Source organism: Chlamydotis macqueenii, chromosome 1 (genome assembly GCF_036417535.1).
Source record: "Chlamydotis macqueenii isolate bChlMac1 chromosome 1, bChlMac1.mat, whole genome shotgun sequence".
Lineage (NCBI taxonomy): Eukaryota > Metazoa > Chordata > Aves > Otidiformes > Otididae > Chlamydotis > Chlamydotis macqueenii.
The window spans coordinates 123636323-123649913 of NC_141556.1; the positions used below are offsets into that span (position 1 = coordinate 123636323).

Here is a 13591-nt window from a genome sequence, read left to right on the forward strand (position 1 = left end):
GTGTCAACAGTGGCAATGATAGAAGAATTCAACTACTGAAGGCCAGTCATGTGCCCAAAGGCAAAATGTATGTACTTAAGAATTCTGAAAAACTCTGAACTCAAAAAAAAAAAAAAACCAAAAAAAAAAGAATCAGTGTCCCTAAATAATCTCTATCTCATATTCTTCCTACATTTGCCTGATTTATTTTCTACTCTGTTCATCCTACAGCAAGTCTAAGTGTGATCTCCTTAAAAGTTCTTAATACATACAGAAACAGTGAATGAACAGAGAAATTATAAATTTTCAACCAGTTGTTTTTTGATCAAGTATAATTAGTGATAAACACACACAGAAGATGACATGGCACAATTTCTAAAAATAATTACATTTCATTAACACTTTTGATTTTTTTATTACTTCAGAAAAACAGAAGATAAGGAAGAACTGGCTAGCAATCTTTTCAAATTTTCAGAAAGTCTTTGATAAATAGTCAAAAAGATTCAACTGTGACCTCCTCCTTCAGGACTACACAACACAATAGCAGTTGTCTCATCCCATGGAGGACTTTGCAGAGTTGGAGGAAAGGGCAAGTTCAGTAGAAAAGAAAGTCACAGATCATGGAAAAAATTCTGAAACATAGATTAGGCTTTTCTTTAACCTTAAAGAGGCAAGCATATAAAAGGGAGTATGATAGAAAAGAATATGCATTAGTGAATAACATTATTCCCCTTCACAGAACACAACTATAAAAGCCTTTAAGGAAAATAAAAATACGGCAAACTCAAAATTAATACAAAAAAACCCACCAACAAATCACATAGTAATTGTGGCATTAACTGCCAAAAAGATCTGTGGGCAAGTGGATTTTTTTTTTCTTCCTATGGCATCTGTTTGACCTCTGCTGTTTGGATGCTTGCCTTGAATTTTCTCCCTCTGTCTCATTCATCTTCTCCAGCTCAGCTTAATTTTACAGCTGTCCAGTTCTTTCTTTCTGTCCTCACAATCATAATAATCTTTCTCCTCCTTTCATTTATTCTGTTCCCTGCCCCCCTCCCCCCCCCCCCCATCTTTTCTCCTCCTCCAGGAAGGCACAGAAGGCAAACAATATCAGGAACATTAGGTTGTATTTTCCGGCTGTCCTTATACATGCGATAAAGCATCTAGTTAAAAACTCAAAATTCCACACTACTGTTCATTTGGTTTTGTACTCTGATGCAAACAAGTAGAAGTTCTACAGCCGCTTCATCTCAAGAAAACACAATTTAATTGCTTTGTAATGAGATTCAATTTAAAGTCTGCACACTTGTCATTCATACAGTGCTGAAGACGCTTGTATTACTGCTTTACCGAGTCATCACAGGACGGGGAGGGGCAGGGCATGTGTTTTTAGGCACAAGAATCATGCAAGACACTAGCCCAATTTTTCTGCCAAAGTCATCAACAATTTGACAGGTAAACAATATTCTCACAAATGACCTCTGGCTTCAAAGTAATTGACATTAATGAATAATAGTTCATACTTTAACAGTATGTGTAGGTTATTTTTGGACAAAGATAACATTGCATTAGAACATAGTTGTTGATTAAGTTTCCTTCACAATCCTGAGGCCAAAACCCAGATTTCAAAGATGGCCCAAGTCCAACAGAAGGAAAGAATCATAGATTCTAAGCTATCCATATAGTTAAGATGCAAAGTTCGTCATAAATTAAATTGCATTTTTGCATCACTTGAGCTAAGTTGAAGAGCACTTCAACAGCTTACAGAAGTTACATTAAATAATACTTGCTCTATTCCACTTTTCCAGAGAAGGCTAAGCCTAAGATAGTATGGCTTGAGAACAGAGAAAAGTATTTAATATTATTTTAACATCAATTAGAGCAATGCTATCATGAACTAAGGAACTTAAATTAGGGTGAATCCCTTCTTGTATTCCTGAATAGAGAAATACAGCTGCAGATTTAGCTTAAGTGTCATTTTTATTGATCCATATCTAGCTGAAGCTACCATCTTCATACAGCACTACTATCCAAACAAATCTCCAAGGATGTGTTTTGGATATGTTTTAATCAAGTAATCCAAACTTAAATGAATCCCAAACTAGAAGTGTCCAGGCAAGTTACCTAAGCATTAGAAGACACACACACACACTTTACGATGTGCAAACATCCTGTTCTCTCTGAACAATCTACACTGAATTCCTACATAACATACCGTGGCATTTTTGAGATGTAGCTGGTAGGATGTTATGATGTCAGGGTAGAATGGTCCCTAGTTCGGGTTAGTAAAGTAGATGTGGGAGGGGCGTAAATCTCCTCCTCACACTTCTGTTAGCTTAATTCAATAAGTATTGCGACCCAGTAAAACAAGGAGGTCTGTGGTCCATCATTCACCTCCCTACTTCTACTGCAGTAGCTAGAAAGCCACTCCAGAGTAAGAGTTTAAACTCATCAGTGAAGGGTTGAGTTTAGCCCAAAATACATGAATGTTAACATGATGCGCTGCCACAACAGCAGCTAATAACAAAAGCAGTGAGAAAGCAACTAAACAGAAACTGAGTTGCATGGTAAAAAGAAACGGTATCTCTGTGGTCTAGTGTCCTCTCTGACAAATTCCAAATACTGGCTTCAAACAGAGGTGATTAAAACACTTCTCAAAGCAGCCTACAAAAATAGAAAACTAGGAGTGAGACAAAATCCAAGGTAATCATTAGAACTTCCTGCAAAAAAACTCACCCTAGCCTAAGTAGGACTAGATGATGTTTATCAATCCACAGATAAACAAAAGCTGCCATTTCCCCATATTCTGCTGTAAAACACACCACATTTTCAATGATGAAACAAAAGGTTTACATTTTAAGCTTTTCTTGGCCAAGTAGACACCACAAAGGCTATTAATCCCATAGATGATTTAAAATGAAATAAACTTAATACTTATTTCATTATGAGAATTTGCTTGTAATTCATTTTCAACTGGAGTTTTCACACACAACATTTATAAGACAATTTTTATTTTAAAACTTACCTTTAGCATACTGCCTCATGCTTTCCATATAGGCAGAGAGATTTTCTGCAACTAATGTAACTAGGGCATGATTGTGCTGAAGTTGATTGATTAAGTCATGTCGGTAAAACACATGGGGACTTCGCTGAGTTTGACTGAAATTAAAATACAAGTGTTATAAGAAAAGCAGAGAAGTCTTGCACCTAACAGTACAGAAAAACATTTTAGAAACTCTGATGCAAATTCCAATTCTTTTTTCTTCTGACACATCAACAGTTTTTACCAGTTATTAAAAAAACCAGTTAATTAATGAGGATTATATACAGTTACAGCATGTACGAGAAATATCAAAGCAATCCGAGCAGCTCAGTATGCTGCAGGAAAAATATCCACAGCAAGACAGGAATAGAAGCACCTGCCCAGAAACTGAATAGGAGATACAGAGACCCTCAACTGTACTACCACTACCATATGCATAACCACAATTTCTTGCATATCCATCTGATATTCTTTTCTAAATTTGATATTAAAACAGTAAGTAAAACTAGGTCAATTTTCAAAATGAAAGCTCATGGTCTTCAAACTACAGTGAAAGAACACTAGCCAATAATCATGTCATTTCCTTCAGTACTTCAAAAAACTGCACAAGTCTGCATTGTTTGGGTTTTTTTTGTAACAGTATCTACTTGAAAAAACATTGGTACAAACAAAACAAACAGTTATGCAGAGCATATATTCTAAGAAAAAAAAACAGGAAAGTGGAAGAAGGAATACTCCAAATAAATAAATACATAGTAATTTAAGTCTGTTATCAAGATCTGACCAAAAATGCTGCTCTCAAGCAATATTAGACATATTTAGATTACAAAAGTAAACTGCAAGAGAAAATACAGAGCTTGAGTCTAAAACCCACATGCCATGAACACCATCAAATTCTAGAACTTAGGGACTAATCACCTCTGCAGAACAGTCTTGAAATGCCTGAACTTCTTTTGCAGATCAGAGCACTGACCTTGGCTGCATAAACAATACAAACTTGCACTGTTCTTCCATGGTAAAGAGAGGAGGAGGAAAAAAAAAAGAAAAAAAAAAAAAAAAAGAGGAAAAAAAAAGGGGGGGTGAGGGTTGTGCAGAGAAAAAGAAAGGCGTTCCTCATTGTATTGCCACTCAGCTCATCTCATAGCCTTCCTCGAAGAAATATAAATGTGATTTCAGAACTGTTCTCCTTTCCTTCAACACTAAAGAAAGCAGACCCCAAAATTAGCTGAATGGATTACAGGTAGAAACTCTCATCCTTCCTAGGAAACAAGGTCTCCCTATTAGATGACCTACAGCACTCTAGGGTATTGCCATACCTTTTGAGAACAGTAGGGAAGGCAATAAATCCCAGTTCAAACATGAGCTGATAACCACATTTCACTGCACATGTAACAACAACAGACAAATTGATTCACCAAAGATCACTGTCACTGGGTTTAAAAGACAGAAGCCAACAACACCCTTCCAATATTTCTGTTGTCTGCAACCAACAGAATTTGGCCTGCTAAGCACAGAGGTCTTCAGAAGGCCAGACCTCATAACATGTAGACCTTCCAAAACAGCTTGAAAGTGGAACTTAAAACACAAGAAGTGTTTAAAAAAGGGACCCATACATTTGCTGGAGAAAAAACAAAATAGACAAAAGCATACAGGACTTTATACACCCAGAAAGAACATCCTCTGTTTTTGAGAAACTTTCCAATTACACTAATTCCCTCTCCATCAACTCTCCTTGCTCAGCGTAAACCAGCAGCAAAACCAGCAAAAGACTGGATGTCTCTATTTTAGCGGCTACCCGATATGTTACCTCTAAATAGAGATGCGTTTACAAAGGATAACAGTAAATAAGAACATTGGGTATTTAGGAAATATGCATGATGGGATAACTAAAGGAACAAGCAGAAGCAAGACAGTATTCTGCTGAATGAACCTATTGGCATGTGTATTTATATACTCATAATATTAGGCATTTGTATCAACCTTACAAAATATCACAAAAAGAAAGCATTATCAGCAGAAGACTAAATAAACTTCTGCACTAGACATTTTTTTACTTTCCTCCTTTCTCAATCAAACGTACAAACAACAAATTTGGACACATGGATTCATCTTTGTTAGCAACTACTTCTAAAGGTTGAATAACTGTAAGAACTAGGGTTATGAGCTATGAGTTGTTACACAGTATTTGTGAGCAATGTGTAAAATGTTATTTTGGTCATGTGCTAGAATGGAGTCAAAGGCAAGATGACTGTCTTCAGGCACAGAAAAAAAGCTGATCTAAGATGACTTCCTAGCATGCTTTCTAGAATTAAAACAAACTCCACATACAACCATAGTATTATTCCCTTAAGCATCTGAGGTTAGGCTAAATGATTATGTTGCCACTGAGACACATTCCTTTAGTAATAACTTCAACTTTTCTTGCTCCTCAGTTAATTAATCTTTTCATTCTGTTTCTACTAAATGGCTATCAAAAGCCAATGTATAAGAAAAAAAACTAGCATTTTGAAATGGGTACCAAAGTACTTTGGAAATACTAAAAAGGACATTTAATAGTTAGGATGTATGCTAATTTGCTAGAAAAATAATGGTCAAATGACAAAGGCAAAATTCCAAACAACTTAAATAATTTTTTAAAAAATCCATTTAAATTATCTGCACATATAACCTGCCCAACATAATACTGCTCATGTAACTGAGCTTTTGAGGCTGACAGTTCTACTACACAAACAAATGCTATGTACCATTAAAAGCAGACATTAAAGATCCAAATAACCACAAACCAACCCAACAAATCCTACTACTTACTAAAAAAGTGACTTGAATCTAGCTAGCATCATTGTTGCCTTAAAGCACAAACAAAACCCCTAAACTCTTACAGAAGGTCCTCGCAATGTTCGGTTACTTCTTCTGGGAAAGTAATTTAGGAGACCAATCTTACACTGCTTGAGTAGATCTAGGTCTAACTTAAGTACTTGAAACTGGTCTACAGGAGGCTCTACCTCCATCAGCCAACACAGAGAAAATTAAGATGATTAATTATCTGTATGCTAAAGGTCAAAATGTTGAGTAACAAAGTTGACTATTCCTTAATAAGTATCCTTGCACCTAAGTAAGAATTATTTTCTTGTGCTGCTGCAATTGTGGTTAAGCTAAACTTCCTGGAACATGCAGCATTTCTTTGTGGTCAAGGAGTTAAATTTTGCCAAAGCAACTGTGTAACTAATTTGTCACTTTGCTCAACTGCATTAATAACTAGCAACAATTAAATCTTCCTCCTCAAAAGAATCTCTACAGTGCCAATGGCATAAGATAATTTATATTCATTTTTGCCAAGACTCAGCAGCCTTAGTTGTTCTGGACCAAACTTTTAATTGCCAATGCCAATCAACTGAACCACCCTAAAAGACCACTATATACATTATAGGATTAATGTTGCACACTGAAAGCTCTGTGAAATGCTTTTGAGGCAGTTATCACAAACATTTGTTCTGATGTATTTTCAATACAAATTCTAGAAAGATGCTAGAGATTAAACTTTTAAGTCAGATAAGGTAAGCTGACAGAACAGGTATTAGATACATGCACTGCAATGTTGAGTTACCAGAAAACTCAGAGGACTGGAAAGTCTCTGACTACTTCAAAATGATGTTTTCACTCACTAGGTTCTCCAGTCACCTCGGCAGTAATATCAGCCGACTAAAAAAAACTCCCTCAACACTATCTTGCTAACAAAGGCTTCTCCAGTGGATGAGATCTTTGTAAGTCCATTGATCAAAACTTTGAATTCAAAGTTTACTTTCCCGCCATGTGGATTTTCAAATACTGCATAATAATGAGGTATTATCACATACTGCAATACAGACTTCCTTAAATCTGAGGAACGGAAGAGACAGTCTGACAGAAAAAAAAAAAAACAAAACAACCAAAACAACAACAACAACAAACAAAACAAAAAGATATGTTAAAACCATCTAACTGTACCTATACCATAGAGGGGACCTAAATTTCCCCAATCAAAAGAAAACAGGTTCTTCTCAGGATTAATTCAGAGCAGAAATCTAATCAGTGCCTTGAATGAGCTCTGCTTCAGTAATTACTTAAAGCCTCTTCGTTAAGGCATTGTGCTAAAAAGCATCCAACTTGAACAAGTACCACAAATAACCAGGTAGATCCCATAGCACGTAAAAGGTTAAGGACTCCAAGACAGAGAAAAGAGACATCTTGCAAACAGTCATTAATGTGAAACTCTAAAGGATTCAAATGTCATAGAAACTGAGAAATATGTTGCATACTAAAGAAACTTCCAAATGCCAGGAATGTAATATTATCACAGCTCCTTAAAATGGCATCAGTAAGAGCACGGTGTTGTGTAAACTGAAAGCTTATTTTCTTCAACTTTCCCTGCCTTGATCCTTCATGTAAGCAGATGGTTATAGCAACATTGATTTGAATTGTTTACCTGCTTACAAGAACTAAAAGAAAGCAATTATGCAACACTGATAAGCAAACAATGTTTTTCTGGAGTTTGAAAAAATTCTGATGTAGATACGAAAAAATCCTAGGGGCGCAAAATCTCAGATACTTCTGTAGTGAGAAGACATTTAAAATAATGAAAATAAGCATGTGTATTTTAACAAGTTCAAACGACAATGGCTTTTCTTTTTTCTTCCTTTAAAAAAACAAACTCCCCCCCCCCAGTCTTATACATGTATGCACATAAAGTACATTTATACTTTGTAAACTAATTCCATTGTTAGGCAGCAATAACAAAAACAGATTTTCTACAAATCTGACGACTATTCTAAGAACTAGTAACAGCATGTTTGAGGAAACAGTTAATTCTCTCTTACTGAACGTAAGTGTCTGAGCTTTTAGAGGCTATTTATACATATTAAAACAAACTCAAGAACATCTTCAAATATAGATTATGATTTCACAGAATCATGGAACAGTTTGGGTTGGAAGGGACCTTCAAAGATCATCTACTTATAACCCCTCTGCCATTGCCACGGCCACTTTCCACTCAACCAGGTTGCTCAAAGCCCCATCCAACCTGGCCTTGAATGTTTCCAGGAATGAGGCATCTGCCACCTCTGTTCCAGTGCCTCACCACCCTCATTGTAAAGGACTTCTTCCTTATATCTAGTCTAAATCTACCCTTCTCCAGTTTATAAGCCATTACCCTCTGTCCTATCACTCCATGCCCTTGTCAAAAGTCCCTCTCCAGTTTTTTTTAAGTCCTCTTTATGTCCTGGAAGGCTGCTATACATGGTCTCCCCAGAGCCTTCAGGCTGAATAGCCCCAACTCTCTCAGCCTGTCCTCATAGGAGAGGTGCTCCAGCCCTCTTATCATCTTCATGGCCTCTTCTGGACTCACTCCAAGAGGTCCACACTCTTCTCATGTTGGTGGCTCCATAGCTGGATGCACTATGCCAGGTGGGGTCTCCTGAAAGCAGAGTACAGGGGCAGAACCACCTCCCTTGACCTGCTGGCCACACTTCTTTAGACGCAGCCTAGGATGCGAGTGGCTTTCTGGGCTGCAAGCACACATCGCTGACTCATGCCGAGCTCCTCACCCACCAGTACCCTCAAGTCCTTCTCCTCAGGGCTGCTCTTGATCCATTCTCCGCCCAGCCTGTATTTGTGCTTGGGATTGCCCTGACCCATGTGCAGGACCTTGCACTTGGCCTTGTTGAACTTCATGAGGTTTGCATGGGCCCATCTCTCCAGCCTGACAAGGCCCCTCTGGATGGCATCCCTTCCCTCCAGCATGCTGACCACACCACAGAGCTTGGCATCATTGAGGGGTGCACTCGATCCCACTGTTCACATCGCCAACAAAGATGTTAAATTTTAAAGTCTGCCTCATTCCAAGCCTTTTGACTTTTAACAGACAAAATTTTATTTGCATTCCACTCTTACCTCAAGTTCTGCGGTGCTTCACCAAACAAACTGCAAATTTCTCTAATTTGTTTCAGTGCAGGAATGACCCATTTGTCATTTGTGCGAAGCTCTTCTATAAAACGATCTATCCATTGGATCTTTTGTGTATCTCGATCCTTAAAGAACAAATGGTATAATAAAAATCAAGTATATTGCATAAACTATCATCATTCCTTTACTTTGTTTCCAAGATAGAACAGAACAGACAAAGCCATGCAAATACTAGATCAACTGAGTTCTGAAACATACAGCATAAGAAAAGGACCTGAGCAGCACTACACGTTGGCAGAAGCCATCAGTGTTACAAACTCTCTGCCTTCAAGCACTCAAGCATTCAGTATGTATTTAAGAAAATCTATAGCTAGATAGGATCACCAGTGTTTAAATAATTTGCTCCTCCCCTTCTTTAATTTGTTTCTACTCACTTGTACTCAAGAGTAAATTGCTATAAAATACCAAGAAACAATGAGAAACTGTTTCTTAACAAGTAAGAAACAAAAACTGCCACAGGCTGTCAAAACAGATAATGGATTAATTTCAAATTACAATGAATTATTATTCTGGAAGACTTCCACAGAAGTTTGGATGGAGAAGGAGAGTATGTAATAGTTTTCACTGTCCTTTCTAGTATTATACAAGACATATAAGGACTTCCTTATATGTCTTGACCCCCAAAAAAGTGAGAATAATAGAGTTAAAAAAAAAAGCAAAGACAGAAGGAAGGTTGTTTTTCCATTCCTCCCTATTTACTTTGGTAGGGTTCTTTTCCAGTTCCTCCAATGTGGTCATTACAGTACGTCACCAATTACAACAAGACTGGCAAACTGATTTCACTCTCTCCAACTAAAGCACAAATTGTGTTATTTAAAGTATGTCCTGTAACATTTTCAAAATACATGGATGTGGGTAGAATAATACAAATCTATGATAAGGAATATTTCCGATAAATTACCACATCACTTTAATTTTTCATGGAGTCGGAAGGAAACTGCCAGTGACCGATTTCACAATAGAACACACCAGATTACTCACCTGTGAACAGCTGTAATCTAAGATTTTAATATGGGCACTGAGAGCCTGGTCCATGATATCAACTGGTACATCATCACTATGTGCCAAATTCCACAAAAGGTTCAGCACTTTGTGTGCCATCACACCATCCTTGTCATCCTCTGCAAGACGACGAATTAACTCAAGTAGTTTCTCACGCTGTTTCTTGCTTGCATTTGTCCAACTTGCCTAAGAAAATATTTTATTTGATATGAAAACCAGTCTTTTTTTTTAATTCCACACATAACCTGCACCGTTAAGAAACAATGCAACAGTAAAATGATGCAACTTTATGAAGAACTCTCACATTATTTTCTTTCATTAAAAATAAATAGCACATCAGATCAACACCTAAGTCAGACACAATTAAATAGCTCTTGTAGTGTTTATAACAAAGTGTATTCAACTTAAGACTTGAAAAAAAAGGATCTTTCTTTAAAGGTCACAGATGTGCTTGTAAAAATTAACATAACCATTGATGAGTTCACCAACAGCCAAAATAGAGTGGATTCAGCTGTTTCCTGCAAATGCTTTCTCAAAACTCCTGTGCTTATACTTAAAAGACTTCTTAAATAACCTATAATTGCTAAATGAGTAAAATTTTAATATCATTGGTGCCTCTGAATCTGACTAAAACAAACATCCTCTACACTAAGTTAAACTTTTTCTGACTAGGTTTCCAATATAACATTACTTCGTGTCCATCTCTCAAGGTCAGAGAAAATTGCAACAGTTTACACACAGAATTTCTGAGCATTTAGTTCAGTATCCAGATTACAGAACATTAGACCTATATTTACCAAACTAGGAGATCCCCATTAACTGGATCACAAATGGTATGTAAGCCAAAATGTGACTACAGTGTATTTATCTAAAAACAGAAAACCAAGTCTACAAAGCTGGGTTCCGTTTTCTAGTACAGCAGATCTCCTCCTGGAAGCGAAACAGGAAAACAAGCTGGACAGCACTACTACTGGAAGCTACAAACGCCAATGCCAGCATACATAAAAAGCCAGCGAGTAACATAAACTTTCAGAAACAAGTTGCTTTGTGATTTGAGTCAAATCATTGTACATTTATAAACATTCAACATTATCTTCCTGAGACTGCTTCATTCTGTATCTCTGTTAACTGGAGAAAAAAATTATTATATGATAAAGAGGAAGTTGAGGGAGCAGAAAACAGAACTCACTGATCTCCTCTACTTAAAGATCAAAAGCAGCAATGCCCGGTAAACTTGATGAAACCTAATCCAATGCTAGGAGAAAAACATTTACTAAACCACCACCACGTAATAATTTGGAATAAAAGGTATTTAAGATAAATAACTTATTTTGCTTGAAAAATTCAATATTCCTAGGATTTCTAAATGTCACTTTAAGACTATAGGCCTCAACAAATATGCATTATCCCAAAGCATTTAAACCAGAAAATAAAATTGACAATTAAACTAGCATAACTAATCTTTGCTTGAGACAGGAAGCAAATAAAAAAATCTCACAATGACTGCTAGTTAAAGAACAGCACAATCTAGCATTTCTAATATTAAATATTACAGACTGTTGCTATACACATTAAGAAGCCTTTTAACACAAGGAAATTGCCCATATCTAAAATAAGTAGAAAGTACATGTTGAGAGAGAATATCAAATCTGTATGCAACTTCACAAAACATTTTTCTGAATACAGTCAAAATATGCATAGTTACCTTAAAACAATCAAACAGGTGATCAAGCTGTTCAGGAGAGAAATCCCAAGCTAATTTTGCAAGGAGATCATGTACATTTTTTACAATGGCTTCATGTTTTCCTGCCTGTCAAGAAGACAAAAAGAATCCACCAACATTTGTCGTAATTCATATGAAGTCAACGCAGCCAGACATCCTACATCATTTTTACAAGAAGACTGGTTGAGGTGGCCAGCAAGAAAAGCTGATGCTGTGGGAGTCACTGAGAAGTCACAATATTTAGATTTCCCTTGTGTGTCTAAGTACATAAGTGTGCTCTACATGAGTGCACACAAGTATTTATTTATAATATAAATACTGCAGTGTCACAATATTTATTTTAACAAAATCATGCTGGGACAGTAGACAATGAAGTCTAAAAAGGTATTTTAACTTACAAATCAGCATTTTAATTTAATGTAGGGGGGCTTGGGGGATTTTTTTTTTTTTTTTTAAGAAAGGACTCAAAATCCACTTCCTCAATGAATTTAATTGAGATGTTTTAAGCTGTAAAACAATTTTAGTATTTCCACATAGTTTCTCAGGCTGAAGTACTTCCTTTGTGCTAGTGGATTCAAGGACAACTAAAGCTTTCTATTACAAACAAGCTGTTGAAAGATAACATTTTAACATCCAACAGCTTATAAACTTACAGCCCAACAATCAAACAACTAATGGCAAGATGTTGAGTTACATACAAGACACTGTTTGAAATGGGAGTTTGGTGTATATCACAATTTTGTCATGTAAGGAGGAAGACTATAAGGAAAAAACCAATTAGCTCTATTTTTATCTCTGGGCAAGAAGGGAATTTCCTTACTACATGCCCAGGCTGGAAAACGCACCCCATACTTTAAATCTGCACTCAAAACCAACCATTTTGGACTACGTCAATCAATAGCTGAATTACTGTTGAAAAATTTCCCGTTAAGTGTAAAATAAAAAACGTGAAACAAATACTTAGAAAACAAACTCTGATGCAATTAATCTTGTACAGTATTAAAAATGCATGCATAAGCAGTTTTGAAATTCATTTCCTTCTAAAAGCTTGCATCAGTAGTTCACTTAAAAACAAACAAAAAAAAAAAAAGAGACTAACAGCTTTTTTACAGGCGATGCCGTAAATTCTTTATAGTGTGTCATAAATTCTTCTTTTAAAAAAGTGAATTTAAGTAGTAACATTCATTTTCATGTTATGGGTCACATTATGAGAGAGGGCATTACTAAACCACTTATTCCACTTGATTTTACAAAACATTGTGCAATTTTTTTTTTCTCTGACCAGACCATTTCCTGAATAGAAAGAAAAACTGAGAGCATACAGGGCAGAAAGAGCATCTACAATATAACAAGTAAAAGGAGAAGTACGCATGGCTCCTCGAGGGGCAGGGCAAGAAGACTAAGAATAAGGCACATAACAATCTTGTCTTGGGATGTTTTTAACAGACACAGGGAAGCCCTTCAGAAGACAAAAGGCCGGGGAAGCATTTCGAGACAGTAGGAGAAGGTAAGGAACCTGGTATGTGAACTGTCAGCTTTCTGTACTGGAACAGGGAAGCGCATGTCAAGTTCTAGTTAAATGCTCCAGAATGTAAGTAGTGAGATTCCAACACTAACCTCTGCAACCTTATTTCTTCACCAGCTGGATCTGCCCTGCAACTCAACTTAAAGCCTGCAACTTAATGCTTGCCTTTAGAGACTTCCAACATTATTCCTTAAATCAAATATACTTCTGTTTTGCAAGCACTCACTTTGTAAGACAAAAAAAACCACTTCAATAAAACTTAAAAACTCTGTTGCCTTCAAAAGGCAAAAGCTGCATGATTTTATTACTTTTCATAAACAAC

At 36.5% G+C, this 13591-nt stretch overlaps 1 protein-coding gene across 2 annotated transcripts in view; it reads right to left on the reverse strand.

Annotated features, from left to right (window-relative positions):
- Positions 1-13591, reverse strand: part of USP9X (ubiquitin specific peptidase 9 X-linked) — a 101571-nt gene that overhangs the window by 52212 nt on the left and 35768 nt on the right. For both annotated transcript variants that reach the window (XM_086766451.1, XM_010121384.2), the window contains 4 exons: positions 11727-11831; positions 10001-10207; positions 8948-9084; positions 3005-3138 (listed from right to left, as the gene is read on the reverse strand). In XM_086766451.1, coding sequence (XP_086622577.1) covers positions 3005-3138; positions 8948-9084; positions 10001-10207; positions 11727-11831 — 583 coding nt within the window. The remainder of the gene's footprint in view (positions 1-3004; positions 3139-8947; positions 9085-10000; positions 10208-11726; positions 11832-13591) is intronic.